General features: G+C 47.1%; 1 protein-coding gene across 1 annotated transcript; it reads right to left on the bottom strand.

Annotated features, from left to right (window-relative positions):
• Nucleotides 1–5,193: 5,193 nt before the first annotated feature.
• LOC126522722 (endothelin-converting enzyme 1-like) lies at nucleotides 5,194–7,195 on the bottom strand. The gene has a single exon (XM_050171510.3). It carries the CDS (start codon nucleotides 7,153–7,155, stop codon nucleotides 5,194–5,196), a length of 1,962 nt encoding a protein of 653 aa, XP_050027467.1. The 5' UTR covers nucleotides 7,156–7,195.
• Nucleotides 7,196–26,677: the final 19,482 nt, after the last annotated feature.

The raw sequence follows: 26,677 nt of genomic DNA on the forward strand, positions 1-26,677 counted from the left end.
CATTCAGCACTCTAGAGAATGGCGGATAGTGTACATGCATTTGCCAAATGTTCGTGCTTTTGGTTTCAGACGTTCTTCAGCCGTTACTTATTATGCTTTGTCTTTGGAAATTTCCAAACAATCATACTTGTTTTCTAAAAGCATCAAGGCAATTAGCCTCGTGCGCGACCAATGGCGACGCTGCGAACGGCGCTCCCATGACGTCAGACAGGGGACTCGCCTTTGTCGTTGAGTCCCCTGTCGAGTCCCCTGTCGAGTCCCCTGTCGAGCCCTGGCCGTTGAGGCCGTGAAGATTCACCGTCCTCAACGCGCGGGGACTGCTTCGTCCTCCCCCCCCCCCCCCCCTACCTACGTGTAGAATAAGAGGCGGGCACCCCAGCTCGGTGGAATAATAAAGTTTTCAATCAATCAATCAAATCGTATTTGTCGGCTGCTACGCTCCGGGGGGCCCCAATAGTTTGGGGCCCCAAACAGCTTGGCGGGTGTTAGCGTTGGGGCACGCATATGGATGAAGAGCTTTAGAATAGGATTTTGCGTTTTGCGGATAGTGTCTTGCGCTGACAGCGCCATTACGACGTCAAAATTGCTATTGGAAATTAAATAAAGAGAGAAATAAACTTTATTGTGAGAGAGACAAGGCTTCTTGAGCCCAAGGGTGGGTGGCCTCCTCAGTCCAGGTAGCCATGGCTCGCTGCCGCCGCTCGAGCCCTGTTCACCAACCGCAGCTGGCTGTCAGGGTCTTGCGTCACCAGCAGAGCTTCCCACTGGTCTTCCAATTCTTCTTCTGAATCCGCCTCTTTCTGCATGTTATCGCCTGGTGGTGATGATGATGGTGGTGCTTCTCGATTATTCCTGCATCCAAGCACCACATGGCGCAAGGTGTTGGGCGTGTCCGGCGGGCAGAACTTGCAGTCTCGCCCGTAGATGCCCGGGTACATGGCGTGCAGCAGTGTTCCGTGTGGGTAGGTTCCAGCCTGTAGTCTTCTCCAGGTTACCGCTTGGTCCCTACTCATCGTCTTATGCGCGGGCGGGTAGCGACGCCTCTGCTTCCTGTAGTGCGCCAAGATATCCGAGTACTTCTTGGATACCCGTTCATCATCCTCGTCACAGTCGTTGGTGCGTGTTCTCTACACGTCGGAGATGGCTCGGCGTGCATGATCTCGAGCCAGGATTTGTGCTGCTTCTATCTTGGTGTTGTTCAAGACCTGAAGTGCTGCCTTTTCAATCCGTCCGTTCATATACCTTCTGCATGCTTCTTGCGAGTCCGTCACCACGGTAACCATGGCCTTCTTGCACGTTGCGATGGCCAGGGCTATGCCCACCTCTTCCGCAGTGCTCGCGTCCTTGGCACGTATGGATGTGGCTGTAAGTTGTTCGCCCTTCTCGTCGACCACGCTGATTGTGAATCGGTCGTTGGTACTGTACGCAGCTGCATCCGTATATCTCACGTTTTCTTCTTTGCTGTTGGTGCGTTCGAGTATGCGCTTGACCGCCTGTATTCTCGCCTGTCTCCTTTCCTTGTCGTACTCGCGATGCATGTTTCTAGGAATGGTACTTATGTGTAGCTTGTCTCTGATCTTGTGTGGGATACGCTGAGGTAGGTGCCTTTCATCCTCGACTTGGTAGCCCAGATCTTGCAGCAGGGCTCTTCCCGTCTTTGTCAGCTTTAGTCTCTCCAGTTGGTTGACGTAGTGCGCTTCCACGAGCTCTTCCCACGTGTTGTGAACTCCCATTTTGAGTAATTTCGCTGTGGACGTGGAGGGGGACAGGCCCAAGGAAATGTGTATGATTTCCTGATGAGGGCGTTTACTTTGTCTCGTTGACTGTTCTTCATGTCAACGTATGGGGTCCCGTACGTCACGATGCTCGTGAGCAGCGATTGTATCATTTTCGTGCAGCCTTCTTCCTTGAGTCCGTGGCTTTTGCTCGTCACTATTTTGATAAGGTGGGTTATTTGTTGCACTGTTCTCTGAATTTTTTCCAACTCTGCTCCCCCGGCCCCGTCCTTTTGAATCAGGAGTCCGAGGATGCGGAGCGTCGTAACCTGCGGAATCATGATGCCTCCCACCTTTACTACCGGGTCTGGTATCTGCTGCGGTTGTCAGCCTCTTGTGCGCTTTCTTAGCACTAAGAGCTCCGATTTTTCAGGTGCGCACGTCAGTCCACATGCTTCCAGGTGCTTTTCCGTAGTGTCAACCGCTTCTTGCAGCGCGTCTTGCTGTTTACCTGTCGACCCTCCCGTAGTCCAGATGGTGAGGTTGTCAGCATATATTGCGTGACCAATCCCTTCTATTTGCTTCAGTTGCTTGGGTAGTGAGCTCATCGCCAGATTGAATAGCATCGGCGAAATGACGGAGCCTTGTGGCGTTCCCTTTCGCGGTATGTCGAATTTCTCAGAGCGTAAGTTGCCTATCCCCACTGTGGCTGTCCGTTCTTTCAGAAAAGCTTTGATGTAATTATATACTTTTTCGCCGCAGTTATATACGTTGAGGTGGTGCAGTATGGCTTCGTATGACACGTTGTCGAAAGCCCCTTTCACGTCAAGTGCGAGGATGGCTCTTTTGCTGTGCGTGTCCAGCTTGTCGATGACTTTTTCCTTGATGTGCAGCAACACGTCTTGCGCGGACCGGTGAGCTCTAAATCCGAACATAGTGTTTGGGACGTGTTCGTTGTCTTCGAGATAGTCGATCATGCGGTTGTGCACCATGTGCTCGTAGAGTTTTCCAGCACACGAGGTTAGGGATATAGGTCGAAGGTTCTGCACGCTGATGGGCTTGTTGGGTTTAGGTATCATGGTTACCTCGGCATGTTTCCATTCCGGTGGTACTTTACCGTGTTCCCAGCACTCGTTGATGTATTTTAAGAGCGCGTCTACAGAGGGTCCGTCAAGGTTCGGGAGTGTCTTGTTGTTTATTCTGTCGTACCCCGGCGCCGTGTTGCGGGTGAGCTTGCTCAAGGCCCTCTCGATTTCGGCTTCTGTGAAACATACCATTTTACAAGAATAGTAATTTTGACTTTCGTGCGTTCGCTTTAACTACAATTTAGAGGTCATTCTGTAAGCAGCAAACAATAGTTGCCCTTAGTTAAGCCGTGTTAGGCCTACGAGCCATAAAATCCACAGTCGAATTCGGAATCAGCGGCATCTCATGGAATCAGTCTTCATAACACACGCTAGTTGAGAGAAAACCATAACCGCAGTCACTTCTCCTAGCTTGCAAACTTCACGCGTTACCGCGAACCGAACCCGGTTTGGTGCTACATTAAAGCCGTCGCTTCGATGGGTGCCGCCATGTTTGTTTACGCAAATCTTTTGGGGCTCCCGCAAAATCAGTGAAATAGCGCGCCTGACGCAAAACCCAAACGCAATCAGCGTCTGGCGCATACGCACTGGCTTCGACACTATTTATTTGGGTCCCAAAACGTTTGGGGCCCCTATTCTAAAACTTCCTAATGTTTCCTTTATACGTAGAGGAGGAGAGGGCCGGAGGTGTGAGAAAAATTCATTAAATATATAGATTATTAGACACTGAGGGTGAACTTGGTGGAATGGTACCTAGCATTCTATATCCCTCTTTGTAGCGTCACCCTAGCTCACGGAGCATTTAAATTTGTGGCAATGTTATTCCCGCACTTCGTAAAGAGCGATACTCGGACGCAACGGTTGTTCGCAGGCTTTAACAAGGCTTTAGATTAAAACGCAGCAAAACCGTCCCTCAACTGCTTAGTGGGCTTCAGTCTCGCTTAACGTGGTACATAACCAGAAACTCGGCGTGCCTTGCGGGGTCAACGCTATAAACCACATCCAACGCTCCAGTATACACTCGAACGTCGCGGCTGCGAAAAAAACCTCACTAATACAAGCCGATGTGGTTATTAACCGCCACGTAACGCAAATTTCGTGTACGGTTCACAAGGTTGCTCTTCTTCTTGTTGCCCAACCATCACGTGGCTCATATACAAAGTGCAGGGCATTGGCCAAGAAACGGGGCGATTTTTCGAAGTTACAAAAATATCAGAACTGCTATACAGCAAGCGCTGCTGCAAGTTTGTAAGGTGAATTTACGCGTTAAATTAAAAGCATCAGTAGCTGCAAGAATCAATAAGTGCTCGAGAAAGTCGTTTGTCTATCGAAGCGCAACTATAGGTCGAACCAACAAAACAGCAATCGCAGCGCACGACTTGCTTTTGCCAGGAAATCTGGGATCTCGCGTTTGGCGAAGAGAAGATGAGCGAGATGTGGTAAGCTTCAGACATACGGCGAACTTTCTTTTTTAAGTATCCGTTTATTTCAGGCTTTCAAACAAGGTCGGAAAGCTGCAGGGATGTATTAAAAAGTTGAAGGTGGCGTAATATATAATTGATTGCCTTTCTTAGCGATGCGCAGATACTTCTGCCGGTCTGTTTTAACATTTTTGAACGAAGTAATCGGTACTTATTTTCTTTAATGAGTACAAGTCTGAAGAGAAAAGGGCTGCGTTCATGAAAACCAGCTCACAGCCCACAAATTAACGTTTTCGCAACTTTCATTGAAAAAGGCTTGTGTTGAGTTTCAGCGATACACTCCTAAAATAGTGAGAACGCGCTTGATGGAGCATAAAATAAGGGTTGCAACAAAAGGGCGAATGAAAGCTAAACAGTACAAGCGCAGCAATACATTACAATGAGACTAGACTGAATATGCTACTTAGCATAACGCAGTGCAGTTCAGATGCAATAGTGCTGTCTTTTCTGACAAACGCAAAACCACGAATTGTAACAGGAGAACGAAATCGGGCACTTCTAATCCACGTACGCACACACTAAAATGAGAGAGAGACATGCCTGAGCGAGAACTCGACTGCGCTGTGAAAAGTACTCTACTAAACGGCTTCATCGCCTTATTTTACAACTTTCTTCAAGAGTACTTGAAACACAAATGAGCATGGAGCTGACAATCTCCGAGTAAACTTCGCTTCAGGCGGATACTTTTGTTAACAGTAGCGTAGACCGCCAAGCACCTTGTGTCACCCTTCAGCAGAATCAGCAGAATCTTTGAATCTTTATCTGCTAATGTCCAATAAAAGTTTATTAAATCTGAGTGCTCTGGCGCGCACTAAATATACGTGAAACTTATATCCCGCACCCTGAAGTCAAGTAATATTAAGGCAGATTAGAATAAGAAACAGAGAGATAAATGTAAACGGCGCGCGCTCGCTAGAAGAAAGCGCACTTTTCGCTGGGGTTCATGGGCGTCCCGTCAGCGCACTGGAAGGCCTGGGCGAACTTGCGCATCTGACGCACGGGCACATTGCAATCGTCGCCGTTGTTGCCCACGGCGCAGGTCATGAGGCAATACGTCATGAAGAACACTTGTTCGTCGCTGTACGCCTCGAGACCCTTGAGTCGGAAGACGTCCACTAAGCCCTCGGCCTTGATGGCCGCACGGTACGCCGCGTACGAGGTCCTCAAGCCCAGCACGGGCAACCACAGCGAGCTGGCGCGAGCGGCGTCGTCGCCGGAGCGAGACGTGCCGGCTTTGAGGTCGCACTTCAAGCGGTCCTCGTAGGCGTCGCGGCCCGAGCTCCACCACGGGGATTCCTCTCCTTTGTCGTACATGATGCCTCGGTCGTCGAACGCCCGAGCCATGGAAGTGGCCAGCAGCGTGCCCAGCGAGCCGTACGTGATGGCGAACGAGCCTTCGACGTGGAAGAGCGGCGGCTCGAGCGCCCCGACGGCAAAGTAGACGCTGTTGTAGTAGTAGCTGTACGATGTGGCCACGCGACCGTCGCCTAGCCCTTTGGAGAAGGTGGTGACGAATTCGTCCGAGGCCAGCTTCTTGCGAAAGGCCTTGGCTACGTTGACGAAGTTGTCGAAAAACGAGCCAGCCGACTCCTTTGGGAAATCCTTGTACAATGTCCCGGTGGTAAAGTTGGAGAAGAATGCGCTGCCGGGCAAAGAGTTGAGGTCTAAGTTTTCCGACATCTTGGCTCTCAGCTTTGTCTTGACTGATTCATCGATCCACGTCGCGTCGGCGGAGTGTTTTCGGTACTGGGATTTCACGTTTTCGAAGACGTAACCCACGTAGTCGCGTACTTGTTGTGAAAAGCGTGCGCGCAGGTGACGGGTCGAGACAACCAGGCCGAACGTGTGCGCCACATGAGCCAGGCAGGCAGTCTTTCTTCTCAACGCGAGCTCGGTGTCACTGCCATTGTAACGCAGACGCGCGTTTCCAGTGACCGTCCAAAGGTTCATACGGATAAACACCCAAGCGATGCCCAACCGGAGCGGCTTGTCCTCCATACTTTCCAGCAGATCGTCGATGCTGCTGAGTATGTTGGAGTGCTGAACCAACACGACGTCTTGGGGTTCCCATTTGTAATCGGGAAAGAAGATCTCGTTCACATATAACTGCCACTTGTCTTTCTTAGACTTCGTACGTTCGTCAATATCTTTCAGCTCCATCCTCTCCTCATCTCTAGGGTCTGGCGTGAAGCTCAGGGTTGCACCGACCACAGCTTTGTGCACATCTTTTAGCTCATTTAACTGATCTAGCGTAGGCGCAGGGGCTTCGAAGTACGCGCAGTGTTCTGTGACCGACCGGTTCATTTCTTCGACCGTCTCAATCCCCCACTTGGGATTCAACAGTCCTCGCTCGATAAAGAGTGCCTTGCGCCGACCTTTGTACCCTGGCATGGCCCGTACCTTGAATATCAGGTTGATGTTCCAGTTAATGCTCATATTTATCAGCACCTTGAGAGGGGGCACGGCCAGACTGTCATTCTCGGGCCATTCCTCGGGCCAGAAGAGGCCGAGATCTCGCTTGAACTGCGCGAACTTGCGTACCTCCTCCTTTAACGAAGTGTCGGAGTGCTTGGCAAGGCAGCTTTGGAAGTACAGCTGCGCAATAGGAAGGTCGGAGTCGTTGGCACTCCTCTCCAGTTGCTGGACCGCGATGTCGAAAGAGCGGGCAAAAATCGTTTCGATGACGGAACGGTGGTGACCGACGGGCTTCCACGAGCCGCACGAGAAGCTGTAGAAGTCGGAGCACGGCTTGACCGATGAGTTCATGGCGTCCTTGAGCGCCTTTGCGTGCTCTATACATCCCGGCGTTGTGCACGTGCCCATCTTGGGAGCAAGCCACCATATTTTCAACAACGCCACGCTGGTAAACACCATGAAACAGAAAACCACCAAGAGTACAACGACGGACACCAACGTTTTCTTTGCTCTAGCACGAGGTGTAGTCGATGGCAACGCCTGAGAGGACGAAGAGAAAGAAAGGCGAATTTTTCAAATAAAAAACACATCAGACGTAGATTAATAAACATAAATGCTTAAACAGATAATAAATACAAATGTTAGGTCAAGCTAAAGTGATAAATTCATGTTTCGAGGAGGGTGAGAAGCTTCACTTTAACCGAATACAGAGCTCCCGTATGATGAGGTATAAACTTGGGACAGCGCTGACAAGGCCACTGTGAAAACATGTCGTCGGATCCTGTGATGTATAGTGTCACGGTTGCGATCTGTAAACTGCGGTGAAGAGCACTAACAGCAACAGCAATTATTCACGTAACATATTCACACCAAAGACTATGCCACATTGGGCAAGCTTTTCGTTAGAACTCACTGAAATCAAATTCTCTCCACATAGGCGGTGTTTGCGAATGTTTGGCGCCTAAATATGCAAAGGCTCGGAAAGAAAGCATGAAAACGCTGAACAATTCTGAACACCTGGGGTTCTTTGACGGGCACCGAACGCACGGGCACTTTTGCATTTCGGTGCCACGGAAATGCGACCGGTGCATTCGGCATTATATCCCACTACGTCGGGCCTAGCAGCGCAGTGCCAAAGCCGCCACACCATCAAGCAGGGTCTTTGGATGGTGCTAATCGTTTCCATTGCTTGTCTATGTCTTTGACCATCGCCACTGCTGTTGCTGATGAACCTATGATTGCTATATTTTGCGCACTGTTCCTCCTGCGACGACGCGTTTGCGCAGAAAGAGGATATTTTCACTTGCGTTCAGTTTGGATATTCCTTTCATCTCAGTCTCGGTCAGTGTAGTGGCGCTTTTGAGCGGGCTTACAAATCGATAAAAGACACTCAAAGAACAATTTTAAAAACAATTCTAAACTGTAGAAAAGGGCTAGCCCAGTGGCGTAGAAGCGCAGATTAAAAATTAACAAGAGGTTGTTTTTAGTACCAGCTCTGTAGGGGAAACTTCGCGAGATAAGCAATCTGCTAGAAACAGTGTTCAGTGAGAATAATGTCCAGCACCTGTCATCAGACACTTACGACGAACTTAGTAACGTATTGCAGAAGTGAAAACAGGATCGCGATTTGTGTGAACTGCAGCGCTTCTGGGAACCTGTTGAAAATTTGGAGGACGCTCAAGCTTCGCCTTTAAGAGTGGAACGCGATATCATTCAAAGATCTCGGACTGCTTACCACGCTTCCCGGGAACTACCCAACTATCTAACCGTAATGTTTACCGGGAAACGCTGGCAGCGATCGCGATGCACGAAGGGGCGAGCAGGCGAACTTTCTGATAGAAACGCGGCCTCTTGCGCGGGCCGCGAATGCGGGGAGGCGAGCGCCATCTTGATGTTGTTGTTGTTGTTGCTATGAACCGGGTGGGCCGCGCCGCTCTATTGAATGGTAGAAACGCTGGAAAAGTGGGTTATGTTTGAGCTTCCGCGTAACAGCATTATGTTTTCTGATATGTTCAAATTACAATCAGACGCTAACATGCCTGTAGGTCGTGTTTAGGTTGTACTTTGCGATTTTTTTGACGTATCTTACTTTGAGGAATTCGATTAGTTCAGTAACGCGTTTGCGCCACGCGGAGGGCCTGCGTGGTTGGGGTTCAGAATGTTTTTTTTTTTTTTTTCGCCAAACGCGTCCAACGCAAGACGCCGTCACCGGACTTTTTTGTGACACGGAGCCTTTAACCCTGTCGCGTTGAAAGTCGATAGATAAAAATCAATTTCACAACTAAAGCAGCAAATAAAAGAGATTGGGCACTGCAGCCAAAAAATTGGGATTCATCGTCTTCTACGTACTGAAGGGAAGAGCTTTCTGAATGAAAGTAATAAAATTGGTCGGAAATTATGTGTTAGAGTTACTACAGGAACATAGCAGCGCTTCACCACCTCCCTACCCGCCATGGTGCCTAGCGTCTGCGGCGTTGCGCATGCTAAGCACGATGCCAAGGGATCAAATCCCGCCCGCGGCAGCCGCATTTTGACGGAGAAGAAATGTAAAAACGCCAGTGAGTCGTCCATCGAGTGCACGTTAAAGATCTCCAGATGGTCAAAATTAATCCAGTCCCCTAAGACGGCCTGCCTCATAGTCATATCGTGGAGTTTAACTTGAGCTTCTTTTTTTCCCCTTCTAAGAAAGACAAAGACAACCGTCCCTATATTAAAGCTTTCCTCTCATGCTTGGAGGATGAAATTGCTTGAAAAGATAGAAGAATGGTCTACTCGGTCTACTAAAGACGGTCTACCAAGAAGAACTCTGTATGGTCCTTTTGTGCGAGTGAAAAAACCGTAAGGAGTTGTACTCGAGGAAGGGCACCGAACCTCTAACCAATCATTCAAAGAGCCTTTAACAGACGATACTGTATACGTGCCGACTGCATCTCACCTGTTGGCCAGAAATTGGTAGATTCTCCTTTGAACGCTTATTGTATTGTGGCTGGAACGGGAAATATAAAATGCATGATTCGTACTGTAAACAGTTAATGGACACACGCTCATACATTGCTATCGGCGCTCACAATTTGGTATCCCGCATTACTCGCTACTAGGTTGGTGACAAACTAAAACGGACTCATTTTATTAAGAAAGAACCGTAACGTTCGTTGGGATACCACGAACTCACCCAACAACTAAATAGGGGGTTTGATTTTTTTAGCTGCACCAATTTTTTTTAATTGCCTATGGTAGCACAATTCTAACTCCTGATTAAATAAATTACTCGAGGAGGCGGGAATTACTTCTACAAAAAACAAATTCATAACTGAATAATTAGCAGTTACGCTAACTAACTTATTTAATTAATTACCTCATGGCCCATTTTCAATCTACGAGTTATACCCGGTGAGTTCGCAAGGCGATGTATCCACTTGGAACGAATTCTCGGGACTGCACCAGTTTCGAGATAATAATTTTCAAAGTGTCCGACGAAATGCATTCGCGTTCCAGTTACTTGTTTTAATAAAACCGTGTTTCATGCGTTGAAGCACAAAAGTAACTGGAACACCAATGCATCTCGTCGGACAGTTTCAAAATTATTCTCTCAAAATTAGTGCGATCCTTAGAATTAGTTCTAAATGGATGCGCCTTGCGAACACGCTTGCTACAATTCATAGGTTAAAATATGTGACGTAAAATATTCTTTAGAACGGTAATAAGAGTAATTGTGTTAATCATTCAGATAAGCGTTTTGATTTCTCGTAGACGGAATGGCCCCCTCATCGAGCAATTCAGATCAAGGGTTATAATTGTGCCTTCCGCCATGTACAGGCGATTTTTTTTTAAATTTGGTGCAGCTAAAGAAAAGCTTTACAGACGCCAGCGCTGCATATGTAACACACGACACTGCTTGTCTTTTTTTTTACTTTCTTTCCTTTGTTTATTATTATTTTTGCGAATATTCCACTAGAATAAAATCTTAAATCTACTTTATATTGAGCTGTATATTTTGTCTATCCGTTAGAGACACCCTAAGAAACCTTTACTCGAAAAATAACAAAAATCTTCATTGGGCAATTTCGTCAAGAAGTCACATTATAATTTTTGGATAGTGAAAGTACATATTACATCGAGAGTCCGAGTGCACCACATGTATTGCTCGTACAAAGCGACAACTGAAGCACGGCTGCTCGATCAAAACGCACGTTTGCATTGAGTATGGGCGTTACTAAGGCACATAAATTTGTCTGTTGTAACGTTTACGTCGACACCGAAGATCTTGCTGGAAACGTTTCCATAAACAGTTCATATCTTAAGAAGCTGAAAGAGCTGGATGATATGTAAAGACACTTTACATTGGTGGAAATCCAGGGTTTGACGGAATCCTGTCTGGTCGGGAAGTGGCATGACGAAAAAAAAAAAAGGAACGATCGACCAATAAAAAAATTTAGTGAATAATTCTTTTTAAAAGGCGCTTCGTTTCCCACACAGGAGCTTGTTCACTACCCACACACAGGTTCTCAACAAGGCTCGCAGAGTCAAACTCCACCATGTTGTAGTTCTCAGCCAATGAGAAAGGTCATAGCAGCCCCGTGAACCAATCAGAGCGGATGAACTGGCGAATTTGCCAAAAGTAAGAAAAGACGCCTGTCATCGCGTCTTATGGTTTACATCTCCGCTGTGAAATGTCTTACACATTGGGTATTCAAATAAATAAAAAAATACTTAAGTAAACTGTACTATTGCCTAGCCAGAACAAATAAACCAGCCTTGCACAAAAGCATTGCTTGACGAAGAAAAAAGGAAAATATATGTGCACGGTCTGTACACATATCCCCGCGTAGTAAAAGGCACACAACAACGAAGGTGGCCGTTAACATCATGATGGCCTGTATTTCACCTGGTGACCTCTATATATAGCATATGACCTCCATAACATAAACCCACTGACACACGTGGGACCATAGAGCAGGCAATAACGCTACCCACGCCTTCTACATTACTTGGATGCTTCACCGCAGAACATTACGAGGTGGGGAAAAGCAAGCCATCTGGAGGTTGTCTCCAGTTCATCACTGGTATTAGAAGATGCCGAGTCGCGTGTTATGAAAAACGAGCTGTGATATCACATACTGAAAGCGTTCCTCATAAATTAACTTCTAGAACGCTTCACTAAAAATCTGTTGCTGGCTGATCCATTTCGTTTGATGAGCAGGAACGTTTTCATGTACTGCTGTCGCGAAGAAAAGGCGAGCTAAATGAAAACTTGCGTCTTCTTTTCCGTCCGTCCGTCCGTCCGCCCGTCCGTCCGTCTGTCTCTGTCTGTCTCTGTCTGTCTGTCTGTCTGTCTGTCTGTCTGTCTGTCTGTCTGTCTGTCTGTCTGTCTGTCTGTCTGTCTGTCTGTCTGTCTGTCTGTCTGTCTGTCTGATGCGCGCGTGCGTGCACGCGCGTTTATGCATGTTAGCTGTCTTCGGGCGGTCGGCTTTGCCGCTACTGGGGAGGCCTCCTTTCCCTTACCCTTCCCCAGCGCAGTGAAGGTACAGCGCCACACGAAGCTATCAGCACTCGGCGCACTCTGTCCTCATCGAAGATCGCTTTCAAGATAGGGCCCACGCGGCCGTGCCATACGCAGCCGCCGCAGTACGGTTTATCGCGGTTGATAATGGTTCGCGTCGAGAGGAGGCAGCGTCATCGACCACGTCTACGTACGACGTGTACCAAGTGTGGCACTGTTCATTTACGTCACCTACTACAACACGAATCAGCTAGTGCTCATCTTCCATGAAGCAACAGCATCACTCAAACGCATTTTCAGTAAAGTGGAAAGTTGGGCCAGTTGGTGAGTGAAGACAAACAGGAAAAGACGACACTCGAGCAGCGAGTGTCGTCTTTTCCTGTTTGTCTTCACTGTGTCCGTGTCAGTGCGCTGCTTCACCAGCAAGGTATGATGATCCAAACGCATCATCATCGAATTTCAAGATGAAGAAAAAACGCAACAAGAACCAAACAAGAGACAGTGTACATAATAAATGTTGTATATATTTGCTTAATTTACAGAATATATCTCGCCATTTAATCCCACTTTCACATGCTCTGGGAGTTAAGGATAACATGAGTGAAAACATCGCTACTACTCGCCTCTTCTTAGTCGTCACATGATGGTCTCAGTTAAAATTTTGGCATAGCAACTGCACTTCTCCGTTTCACGATTCTTTCGCGGTGCTTCTCACAATTATACCAAACACAGCAGCATACGACGACGAAACAGCAAGTGTTAGTAGCCAATGCTTATGCATCATTTGGATCATTCCTGCAAGAGATGCTGCGTGTACTTCTTTTCTCTTCAGTTTCCTTCCTATGAATGTCACTTACTACTATGCTTGTTAGCCTTTCGCGATTGACGAAATGTTTTCGGGCGCAACATCCGCAGAAACACACCACGTAGGAGTGTAGTCTACACACTAGCGATGCATTATTATGCCCATCCCTGAACTTTCTAAGGAACAGCTGGGGGGGGGGGGGAGGAGTTGTTTTCGTTCCGAAAGGAATAAAATATGGCTGTCCACTGATCGCTCCAGTGGCGCTGATTTCTTCTGCCGGAGCAGATTGATTATTTCGCACATGATGAAAATTTTGCGCGGCAGTATGATGTTGCCGAGCCCTTTTGGCGCGTATAGGACGCCGCTGTGCCAAACATTCCTCCCTGAGCACTCGTTCTAGCGGCATTTTTAACGCACCGCTGCACGTCGCCGCTAATGTCGACGAGCCACCGCAAGCTAAGCAAGGGGAAGCGGACCAATCGGAGACGGCGGCACCACTTTCCTCACCCTGTTATCTACATTTACGGCGATAGCTCGGCACCACCGAAACCCACTCCTCTTCTGCGCGCTTTTCGCCTCTCGTCAGCCAATTAAATAAGGAAGAGATACGATGGTAGACAGCGATAATCATTTTGAAACCACACAAATTTCACCTCCCATAAACGTGAAGAGCGTTTGATTAGGCTGTTCAACCGTTAACCTTGCGGGTCACCGCCCGGGCTTGCTTCAGGGGTTACGTAAATTTAAAGTCAGATTGGAATGAAGTCAGTATGGAATAACTCTAGGTTCTAGCGCCCCCGCGATTAATCACTTTAGGGAATTGTTTTCCTTTTGCGCGACTGCGCAATGCAGCGCCGGACCTCCTTCTTCCTGGCTTAAGACGAACTCCAAAAAGGCACTCCCCTCGCCAAAACAGGAACTTGCCCCTATACCTGGTGCCGGTATGTGGCCGCAGCCTTCCTCATAAATCTTGCAAATAACCCCTGGCCAGAGGCCAGGGTTTGTTGACGCTTTGAGACGCTTGACGCGTCTCAACGCGTCAAGCGTCTTTTTGGCCTTTCACTGAGGCACAATTATAACGCAGGCGAGCGCTTGCGGGCACAGGGAACACAAGCAACCATAAAATTACAACTACTGCGCCTGTAAATAAGGGGAGATGCTTCTGAAAAGGACGCGTTGGAAAAAAGGCGAGCGTGTCGGTGGGCAAACTATGCGAGAAAAAATCAATACAGCAACATTTCTCTTATTTACCAAACACAGGATTGGTAGTAAAAGTGAGTTTAGTGGGGAGATCGTCATAGCGTGCATGGTGTCTTTAGCAGTTGGTTATCTCTTAAAATACGGCAGTCTTGATTTCAAGGGTGCAGTAAAGGCTCCAAAGTAATGATTATACAAAGAATGATATACAGCATATGACGATTCCCCAGTGGGGAATTTCCGTTCTAATTTTTTATACGGTCTCCAATTCACAAGGGCATGACGGGGAACAAAGCTGAGTACGCCTGCAATTAACAAAAGTACTTTTCTCACTGTCGTAGTCAACATTCCGAGTTCAGATAACCCAGATCTATTTATTTCGGCATTAAATAGGTTTCGAGAGGCGTACGGCTTCATAGACGGTGGGTTAACTGATAATATAGCGGTGGATTAACTTGATAATATAATGCGACGAAAAAGTCAACCTACTGACATTTGAGATCGTGTGCTATTCAAAAAAAGTTGAAGTACGCTGAGATGTGATACCCGCGACGTCGAAGTTACGGTAAAGCCAAAGTGGTCTGGGAGCAAACAAAAAAAAGGAAAGGAGAGAGAGAGAGAGAGAGAGAGGGGGGGAGTAAAAGCTTGGCCACCGTTTCTTGAACTACCAGTCAGTCTCATCCTGTCAAAAAAGATATAAATAAAGGCGCAAGTGAATTTTGGAAAGAATACTCGCAACAAATTCGAAATTTATTGGCGCCCTTTCATGCTCCCTCATTAAGTGTGGCAGACCGTGCCGGTTTACGCTCGCGCTTAAACTTGCGAGCGTAAAATGAAAATTAACATCTCTAAAATTAAAATAACTGGGCTCACATTTGCAGTTCTCGTAGAAACTTCGTCCTTGCTCTTGTCGCGTTGCTTTCCACGCTTGTCGAAAGATTTATCCGTTCCCTAAGAAAGTAAATGTGCCGAGCGAAGAAACGAAAAACGGTGTGATTAAATATGCACTAAAACAAAGTATTAATAGCATCTAGACAGGTAAATAACGTTCCTAGAATTTGAGTCACACCACAGGAAAATAGTTTGGCATAGGGTCATAATGGCGTAAGAACGAATGCAGGTGGCGACACCACCTTGAAGTTCCCGCATTCCCGCACTGTAGCTCTACTTGGCGCCATTGACAGGTTCAGCGCATGGCCAACGATAGCGAATAAAAAGAAAAAAAAACAAGGCTATATACTTGTTTATTGTTTTGTGGCGTTTCACGTGCCAGGACTATGGACGGCCGTTGTGAGTAAATTGTTAACTCAGGTTGGGTCACTTTTGTGGACATTCCTAGCGCAAAAAGCATTAGAATACGCCGAAGCATATACGGCGCGAAAGTTACGAGTTTATCCCTGCATTTCCTTAATCGAAAAAAAAAAGCACTTTTCCGGCTGAAAAAATGCGGAGACAGCCCTCGAAAGCAATCATGACCCTTGTAGTGTGGTTTTAAAAGAACGAGCTCATTGTTCCGGAAGCACGGAACGACAGCGCTGAGTCAGCATTTTAACGCAAAAAATCCGCGGTCAGCCTCCACAGTCAGCGGCGTTGTCCGTTAGAAAAAGTCATCCAGAACCACAACCACGCAGGCTCTCCGCGTGGCCCAGTGACGTTACTGAAGTAATTGAATTTCTCAAAGTAAAATGCGCCAGAAAAATCGTACAGTCCGATTTACACACAACCTACAGACATGATAGCGTCGGACTGTAATTTGAATATACGAGAAAACGTAATTCTGTTACGCGGAAGCTCAAACGCAAACCTTTTGTTCTTGCCTACGGGGATACGAACCATTGATAAGCCGCTGCTTGTAGCTTCTGCCTTAGCAAGGTATGAGCCATTGCTCTGCCCTGCACTGCCGCCGGGATCGGCCATTCTATCGGACGCCGTGTCGCAGAACATCCGGAGTCGATGTCAACGGGGCCCGATAACGCTATTGCTTTGCACTCTTGAAGGCGAAGATTAAGCATCCCTCAGTTTTTTTCTTTTCGTGAGGTCTAAGGGAGCCCGCACGAGCTAGCACCATTCCGGACTCACGTGGAAGACAACACAATGATGAATATCATATGAAGACTCATGGTGGGACCCACGGTGAAGCATTCCCTTGGGAAGTGGGTTGTAGCGGATGTCACTGAGCTCCTGATTTTTATCTTTCTTCTCCACTGATTGTCACAAGGTTCGTATGTACCCATGGTTCGTAGTGGAACCTGATAAAGATGCATTTTCCTAAAATCTGTCTTTTTTTATTAGTATCACCAATACGCCTATTTTCTTCTGACTACTCTCCACCGCCAGATTTATTAACCTTTCCTTTAATGTTATTAAACCCAGGGACTCTGGCAGTGCCATTAGGTCATCCCTGATATCTGGATAATAAGTACTGCAAGATGCTAAAAAAACATGTATGCCCTAAGGTACTCATGTGCTATTTCCACACGCTACTCATGTACAGCCGTCGTAAGCCCATTCTCTCGCATAACTCGGTGTACTCGGACATACTGATAGACATCCTGACCAGGTATCGTACCCGCGACTTCTTCCTCGTTAGCAGGACTCCATAGCCTTCGGGTGCAGTGCGCCTATCGACGATGCAATGGCTCGCCGATGAGCAGCAGTTCGCTGACCGGTGGTCTAGTGTGGCATTATCGCTCTACGATAAAATTAAATTATGGGGTTTTACGTGCCAAAACCACTTTCTGATTATGAGGCACGCCGTAGGGGAGGGCTGCGGAAATTTCGACCACCTGGGGTTCTTTAACGTGCACCTAAATCTAAGTACACGGGTGTTTTCGCATTTCGCTACCCATCGAAATGCGGCCGCCGTGGCCGGGATTCGATCCCGCGACCTTGTGCTCAGCAGCCTAACACCACAGCCACTGCGCAGCCACGGCGAGTTCGCTCTACGATAGGCAAAGTGCATCCGAAGGAAGCCTGCGACGGGAAGAACATGGGTCGATGCGCATGGTTGCAGCGGCAAAACAACTATCGAGCGCCTCGCAACGTAGTGCCCCGCGCGACGGGAGATCGTTGTTCGAAACGCGCGTTCGCTCTGCTTTCAGTTTCGCCTCACGCGATTGGCCTAGGCCGCGCCGAGTATGTGCGAATTTAGACCAATCGCGTGAGGCTTGACCAGGAAAGCGGACAGGCCACGGATCGCAGGTCGCAGCTCGCACCAAACACGACAGTGTATACTCTTGGATGGCTTCCGTACCTTGCCCTTCATCTTGAGATGCTGTTGTTTTTGATGCTTCTTTTTCTGCTGCTGTTGGCGGCCGCTGCCTTGTGACGCTTTCGACTTGCTCGCCATGGCGCCTAGGGGCCCTTGACAGTCGGCAGTGCTCGAATCGGGACAGCGAGGACTGGTGAAGACGTGAGCCTTGGTGCGGCCAGCAGATCGGTTATGGAGCGTGATCCTCTGGAATACTGGCTCGTGGCTGTGTCGCGAGCCGAGCGCGAGGTACTGGTTATGATCATGATGGTGATGACGACGATGACGGCGACCTCAAATAATGGCTCGTACACTAAGGGGGATTGGCCAAGAAGCGGCGGTCAGTCGGTCGGTTGGTTGTTTGGCTTGTTTGGGTACAGGTTCGGGTTTGGACTTGGGTTCGGTTTCGGTAGGTCTGCTTGGTTGGTTGCTTAGCACATTTGGTTTGATTGTCATGGAATTAGAACGGGGGTGGGTTGTGTTGGCTTTGTTCGATTTAGTTTGGATTTGGTTGGGCTATGTTGAAGTTAAGTTGGTTGGGCTAGGTTGGGTTGTGTTAGTTTATTTTAGTTTGATTGGTCTGTCTGTCGGTCGGTCAATCGACCCTGAATTATTCCTCTGATAACGATGATAATGATGATATTGCTGATGATGATAAACTTGATAATCTTAAATCTATTCGCACCTATCCTCTCTGAGAGATTGGCTAAGAGAAAGAGAAAACATTATCGAATCCGGCGGATTGGAGACGTCGTTGAAAATTTTGCTCTAAATACGGCTGATACCCATTACGGTGCATTGACAAACAATCGGATCGAAATAAGAAGGGCATTTAGTTGTGCCTAGTAATACGAAATAAAAGATTCCGGGAATATCAAAGGAAAAGTGAAATTGAATGTAATGTCCTAAGATTTTATCGAGCAAATCGTCTTTATTGAATTGTAAGTTCTACAACTTCTGAGTATGCATCCCAATGTCAATGTTCAAGAAAGGAAACTCCGAAAGACAACATGTTACATAGCAATCGGAAATATTCACTCCAGTATGACGAAAAGATACTTTCTCGTAAAGGTGAGAAACGGCTAGGTAATATAAAGAAATATTATCAAGCCGATAGCTTTGTTCGATGCAGATCTATGTCCAATCTTCATCAGTGTTCTGTATTTTGAGTGCTCCGAGTAATATAGATTTTGCTGTATGACTCGGGACACTCAAAAATCGTGAATTAAAGCGTTGACACCGCATGCCTGCTGGAGGCTACTGGGAAGCCATGCGAACACATGGTGGAAGTCGGTTCGGATGCGGATCGAGCGCTTTAAGAGGAGCAAATACCGGCATAATTTCATAGCTTCCATGATGAATGCTTTGCTTCAAAGAAGTCCCGGTGAGCAAGGTCCCAAGGAAGATGCAAGGGCAAGCCTTTCATAATCATGTCCTACATGCACACAGTATCACACCGACTGAAGAAGGTAGCCGCTAGGTATAGCGTACGAGTGGTCCTGGCTGCACCACAAAAGCTAAAGGGAATGTGTTCAAAAGTAAACAGAATAACCAGCGAAAGGAATGCCTGAATGCATGCACTACAAACCACATTAAAATATTTGTTGAGTGCAAGACGGACGTAGTCTACAAGATACCTTGGACATGTGGGGCTGATTACGTGGGCCGTACAGGCACGTGCGTAAATGAGCCACTGCGCGAAGATAGATGCAACTGCAGCTTGATATAAACACCCGGGCACCTCACGACACCATTGCGCTTCATGCAAGTGCAAGCCTATCTTCCACAAGACGGTGTTCTTGCTTATATGTAATAACGAAAGAAAAAGAGAAATCGTACAAGCCTACATCAAGATGGCCCCACAAGGCTCATGTGTCAACGCGCCGTCCATATCGCTCATCAAAAAAGAGATCAGCGTAATCACTGACAATAGAGGGCGTAGGTAGACTGGGAGCAGCATCGCTGCGCATGCGTGTAGGCTATACGTATGCCTCGTTCTTCCGAAAAATGAAAAAGTTGGTATTTTACGCACAGATGCCGTGTGTTGTTTTCGTCCCTTCGTCCCTTTGCGCAACAGTTTTAATTATTTCAAAGTTGGCCATACTTGATGCCAACAGATGAAGCACGCGATCACACCAAGAGTTTGAAAAAAAACTGCGATGTCATCTAAATAGGGCAATGCGAAAGCTTCTGCTCAAGCTAGGATTTGGTTCATTAGCCTCAAGAAAGCGAAACACGCATTCTTGTGAACAAAGGCAATCACTAAAGGCTGAAATGTACCAGAAGGAGTCACGAAGGTAGCCAAATTAGTTTCTCGCTTTGTAAGTGGCACTTGCCAATATCCCAGCGCCAGTTCCAGTGTAGAAACGTACTTTGGTTTGCTTACTTTCTGAAGGCATTCCTCTATGTGTAGTTAGGTAGGCTTTCGTCAATCTGGTAGCGTTCAACTTACGGCGTAATCGATACAAGGCCACGGGTCCCTGCCGTTTGCTTGTACGAATATCATCGAGGAAAGAAATTCGCCTTCACCAGGCGATTACATTTAGTGCCAGCATCTGTTCAACTGAATCTCTCATCAGTTTTTCTTGTCGGGGTGAACATCGGTAAGCCTTACTTCTCGAGGGGTCTTTTGACGTTAACTCGATGTCGTGAGTCATGAGGCTGGTGCCACCAGGCACTTTAGAGAACACTTGTTAACACACAGTTATTAAGCTTTTAAGATCGCTTGCCTGGCTCTCGTTCAGGGAGGCAAGGTCTACGGTGACGGCAAAAATTTATTCCATCAAAGGCGAAGCTGGGTCTCGGGCAACTTGCCTTCCACTTCATCTCTAGCATTTAGCAGCAGGCTTACGACACATGTTTGCTCTATGTACAGCTTCATTAAATTGCAGTGGTACATGCTAACTTCCTTTCTGCGCCCAGGCATTTGGACTGCGTAGGTAGTTTCGGCTAGTTTCTGCAGCACAGACGCTGGGTCTTCCTAGTGTACTTCCAACTTGCTCGCTATTGATAAGCGCAACAACAGCACTTCCTGGCCCTCTTTCAAGCTCAGGATGCTACTGTTTTTGCCATAGCACCTCTTCGCTTTCCCCTGAGCCTTCAGCGTGTTAGACTCAACTGTAGAATCCGTGTATCATGTGATCGCTGCAGCAAGTAACACACGTACTCGACTGCCGTTGTGTCGCCCTCCTGTTCTTCCCACTTTTCCCTCAGACGTCCAAGGGGTGAACGCAAGGCTGTTCAGTACACCAGCACTGCCAGCCTAAAACCAGTTGGCTAACGCGCTACCGACGGCAAAGCGAACGGCGTGGCAATGAGTGCGACGTCCCATTCCTTTTTCTGTTCGTAACACAAAGCATGCTAAACGCGTTTCATTGTGGAATGGGCTTTTTCCACGCTATTGCGCATGGTGAATCGAGCTGTGGCATATCTTGATGCCGCGCCTGTTTAGGAACGTTGTGGTCAGTTCGCTTGTGGAAACGCTACCGAGATCTGATTGTAGTTCGCTAGGGAAAGCGACGCGACTGAATATTGAAAATAAGGCGTCCGCAACTTTTGCTGACGAATGTGAACAATCAAAGTAATAACATAATACATAGGAACAACTTTACACTCAAACCAATAGGGATTGAAAGAATAAACATTCATATATAAAGCTTTAAAATGTTTCAACCTCTAGAAACAGCATCACAACATATAAAATTAGCGCCATACAAGTTGAATAACTATAAACTTCAAGAAGTCCTTCGTGAACAAATTACCCAAAACAGAAGAATCCGTGTACTGGACATTACGATATATCGCTGAACTTCTTTAATTGCTCAGGTAGGTATATTACTTTAATTCGTCTCTTATGTATGTAAGGTCGTTGCTAGCAGGAATTCCAAAGTTTGATTGTCATAATTAGCTCTTGTTCGAAGAATTGTCCACTCCTCAGTGCACCTGGTACGAAATACCTTTTTCCTTTGATTTTATGAGAGCACGGGATTTCAGACACTGTGTCATAGCTGGTGGCAAAAATCTAATGTAAAGTAGATCCTCGGTAAACGGAAATCGTTTAAACGGAATTGCCGGTTAACTAGAACAACAGCCTCTAATTGGTTAGTTTTGTATTTAAATAACGCAAAAGAAATACTTTCTTTAATCGGAACCAAAATGTTCGCAACTTTCAGTAAACGGAACAACAGACGCAAGCTCTAAATTATCCTCTAAAGATCAATGTGTGTATTTCTTTTTTTTTTTGCTACTCCTGCCATCTATGCAGAAAGCCATCCTTAAAAAGCAGTGGCAATAACTCAAGCAAGCAAAAAGTGGATAGGTATTTAATGCATAGCCCGTGCAATCCGGACAGCTTGGCGGCACCGCCACTCGCCCCATGGACGGCCGAAACTGAAATTTCGGACACCTTACAGCACGCCGTTCGATAATTTGCATGTCATGAGCACGAATTCGTCAGCTCTTCAAGTCGAGAAAGAAGATAGATGTTTTTGCTTCGACATGTCGCCAATGCTTCCTCTAAATTAAAGCTAGCGAAGACTAAAAACTGGCAATTCAAAAGTTGCCTTTACCGCACTCATCCCGTGGGACAACCTAGCTTCTATATGCATGTCCAGAAGTGTTAAGAGGGTATATGACACATGGCGCTCATCCTCTGTACATCTATCTCAGAAAATGGAACTCCTGTTAATGCGGACATATTTCTCCGATACATTAAAGTTCAGATTAACGAGGTTCTACAGTAATAAAGTAGACGATATTGCAATGTAGCGGCAATACGAATTATTATTGCGAACCATTCTTGGCGAACTTCAAGCGTTTTGAGTAAGACTGTCGGTTTGTCTGCTAGCCTCCTACTCCTGGGTGCTGGCGGTGCCTATACCAACTTGAGGCGCCTGGTACAGGCTCGTGTTCGCGATGCCGTCGCGGTCGCTGCATCGTCGTCATTCCAGTTTCGTCATCGGACTCTCGTCTCTGATTCTCGCCTACTAGCTGCGTTCGAGCCAGGTAGCGGGCGTCAGAAGATTCGGGCATCTCGACTGCGTAACACGTCGGGTGGTGGTTGCCACCGTAAGAAAATGCGATTCAAAAGCAAGTTTCCCACGAGCGGCGATTTGTTGTTGGCTCGTAAAATGGCTCGTAACCACGAGAGGGATTGGCCACACTGGACTGATTGAAAAGTACACCCAACAAAATACCAAAAGAGGTAAAAGGCAAACATTCAAAACGAAGCTTTAGCGTTGATCCCCGATCGCCGGGCATCAACGCGCCTCCTTCTCGTTCTTCCCCACGCCCGCGCCGTACTCTCCCGGCACTTCTTGTCCTTGCCAGGCCACTTGATCAAGCATCGAGGCCTTCTCTTTCGTGCTGCACATGGTGTCCGAGTACGACCACGCAGCGCCGAACTCCGCCATGGTCATTACAGCGACTCGCATCGGCTTTTGACTCTAACAGGGAATCTCTGCCGCAGCTTGGTCAAAAAGTGCGTCAAATCACACTTTGCTTTCCTGGGGGTTTACTTGAGCAGCTCGAGGATGGCGCACTGCTAAGGTACCACGGGGCACAAAGGAAGATGAATGTGTTGGCAATGATAGAACAACTAGGCAAGCCCGCGCTGGTTCTCACCCTCAGCATGTCCAAAGTCCACAAGTGAAAAGAGCTGGTCGGGGCAAACTACCGCAGGGTTGATGCCATAGCCAGCTAATTACAATATGCTTCGCCTAATTTCGATTGCCACAGTACGTGAGATCTGCATAATTTTATACCGAACAAAAAGAAAATTCAAGAGCCACTTCGTTGTCTACGTGGATGAATGCGAAAGCATTGCGACCACCGGTCAATGCTTAGACATTGTGCCACAACGCAAGGTCGAGGGTTCAACTCCTAACAAAGGTGATGGGCTCGAGTGCCTTAACTCTTCCTTAATTCACTGTGCCCTAATTAACGTCGCCTTAATACCAATGGTAGTGGGCTCGACTCCCACCGAAGGTCTGGTTTCGAGTGCCTTACTTAACTCTATCCTCATTACCTGTGCTTTAATTAACTTCGCCTTAACAACAAAGGTCGCGGCTTCGACTCCTACCAAAGGTCGAGGATTCGTAGCCCTTTTCGACGATCATTTGGTCACACTAACAATGCTGGATCTTCCGCCGCGTGAGCCATTTAATGCTTTCGCATTAAAAAAATCCGCAGTGCTCTGTAACTAATACAAGCAATATGTCTCACTGCTTTCTTTTTACAGAACTAAGAATCTGTTAAAATTCGTTAACTGCCGTGAAACCATCGTCATCGTCCGTATTCTGTTGACGCACACAGACTCTCGTCACACACACAACTGCTCGCTTTACGCGAACGCTTTGGCCCATCCGGCAACTGTTCGAAGAAGTCCAAATGATGCTGGACAGCCAGCCAACTGCAATATGCTTCGCATAACAGTGCTTCCTCCGGTGCTTGGGATCTGCGCGTTTTCTTTTTTTTTTTCATCTTTTAAACGATCCGTCTGTATACCACATCGAACTAAAATGGCACACCAAGCGTCACAGTGCGGTCCACTATTAAAAATAACAGACGAGCGAACAGCACGTGCGAATGCTTTCCCGCTTGCAAATGTGGGAGTGGCGAGCTGTGCAGCTGGTGACTTGCCGTTATACCCTTGTCTCGCGGGCAAACTTGAGCGCACTTGCTTCGCCGCTAGTGTCATTCGCAGGCTGCGGCGAATAACACTGAACACTCAATGAACGAGGCTGCACACTTCGCGGCGACGAAGTGTGCAGCCTCTTTAGCAATGAGCAAAAACGAGTAAAGTAATATAGGAGTAGCTTTTAACAACGTAGTTTTAATTGATAACGGTGCAAGGTAATAAAATGTGCCACACTGCAAAAAAAATTAAACAGCAAAAAAACTACTCTCGCTCTTGGACTGTTTATGGCCGCGCCTGGTTATGACCGCGCACTTGTTTGGCAGAACGCGTCGTTTGGACTGGTACTGGTCAAATCTTGTCTTGTCTTGGCTCGTGATAATTAATCTTGTTATTGAGGTTGCAATGAATGACTTCACTTGCACATAAGTTGATTGTAAATCATGTTTCTAACAATAACAAACTGTTTCTGTGCACGCATATTTAAGTGAACAAATACATGTTTCGCCTTCTGACTGTCGATCGCCATCACCGCCATATTGAAAGAAAATTTTTTCTCTCTCCTGTAGCAGCACACCGCCAAAATGACACTAAGCGCGCTGAAGTGCACTTGGTCAAAATACACTTTAGTTTGCCCGCGTGGCAGAGGTATTAGAATGCAGTGGAGTGAATCTTTCTACAACCCCGTGCGGTGCATTGTCATACGATACATTCGACTGGTTCTCAACGTGCTCCGATAGAGTTTGCAACGGAGCCTACGACATTGCGTCATGGGCTGTGTAACACTGTAATTACCGCATAAGTCCTTCGGTTGCGTAACGCATACAATCCCGTGGATGCGCATGTCGCTTTAAGTGTCACTGCTGATGTTTTCACACCCCTAAAGAAATAACGCAGAACGTTGATCACTGAGCTTTTCTTTTTTTTTTCTCTCTCTCTGAAGCAACCGTTCAGTGAAGAATAACATCGTTGTAAGAGCTGCAGGAAGGCGTATTAAACGTTGAATGTGGCGTAATATGTAATAAATTACTTTTCTTGGCAATTGTGCAGTTGCATATTGCGGGACAGAAATTGGTCTCTGCAATTACTTTGTTTAAATAAAGTAGTTGTAATCGAATCGGTTATTATTGATGTTCAGTAAAGTCCAAGCGCGATCACATGGTGGCCTCGCACCGTATGCTGTGGGTGTGAGGTATAGCCGAGGACGGTAGCTCGATCTCGTGCGCGCAAGGGAGGAAGGCGGGGAGGAAGCGCGTCGTCTTCCATCACGCGCAAGGCACCGGGAGGCGGGGAGGGGAGCCTTGTACTCCGGTGGCGGCTGTGTATGGCGCGGCCGCGCGGGCCCTATTTTGAGAGCGATCTGCGATGGGTACAGAGTATAGGCGCACCGAGGCCCGTTACCTTCGTGTGCGCTGTGTTCTCGCCGCTTAGTTGAAGCTACAGGCAGGCATTAGACATTACGCTCGCTGATGCTTCCGCTTTTCCTCACGCCGGCGTTTTCGACAGCGAGCGTTCGCGGTCATCGAGTGCGATGTGTTCATGTTTGCCTGGGCGCACGTGACACCATGCTTGTTAAGTTAGTAAGCAGCACTTTTTCTCTTGAGCGCGTATAACTCTAAACCTGACAAGGCTGCGTTTATGAAAACTAAGTTCACAGTCCATAAAAGAATGACAACGCTTTCATTAAAAAAGGAAGCGTGTTCTGTTTAAGCGATGCAATGCCAGAAAATTGAGCACGCGCACGACAGAGCAGAAAATAACGGTGACAACGAAAATGGCGAATGGATGCAATACAGTATAAGCAGAGCAATATACTACAATGAGACTTGGCAAAATATACAAATTAGCGTAACGCAGTACAACTCAAATGCATGGAGCAGTCTTTCGCGATATACGGAAAATGGTGTCTAATAAAAACAAATTCTGGCGGTCGCTTCTAACGCCCGCAATGTGCAATAAAAAGAGAAGAAAAGGACGCCTGCACCTGAGCGAGCCCTCGACAGCGCTGAGGGGTGAAGTGTTCTTCCGAGGTGCATTAAGCTGCCATTTTTACAAGTTTCCTTATGTGTACTTGTAACACAGATGAGTTCCGATGTCACAATCACTAAGTGCACTTCGCTTCACGCACATACGTTTGTTAATGGCTGTGTTGCCCGCCAAGCGCCTTGTGTGAGCCTTTGACTTGAAAAGCAGCGGCAGACGTGGCACAAGTGCGTCGCCCAGAATACTATATTCTCTGTATAGTTCAGTTAATTGTGCAAACGCTTAAAGATAGAAAAAACAATACAAATCTCGTCACCCGTAAACACGAAACACGACACGCCGACCCATGATGTCCACTCACGTGCCGAGAAAGACAAGACGTTCAGCCGTTAAGAACCAATAATATAAAGTGTGAATTAAATTTACGGGATACAAATGCCTGTAAATCCGAATCTTCGAGCTTTCAGCACTGTACCTTGGACACCTGTCTTTGATGATGTCGAATAAATGCTCATTCGATTTCCGTATGCAAGCGAGCACTAAATTAAGATACGTGAAACTTATACCCCGCACCGTCAAAAGCAAAAAAAAAAAAAAAAAGAGAGGAATTGG

The sequence above is a fragment of the Dermacentor andersoni genome, chromosome 6, assembly GCF_023375885.2.
Source record: "Dermacentor andersoni chromosome 6, qqDerAnde1_hic_scaffold, whole genome shotgun sequence".
NCBI lineage: Eukaryota > Metazoa > Arthropoda > Arachnida > Ixodida > Ixodidae > Dermacentor > Dermacentor andersoni.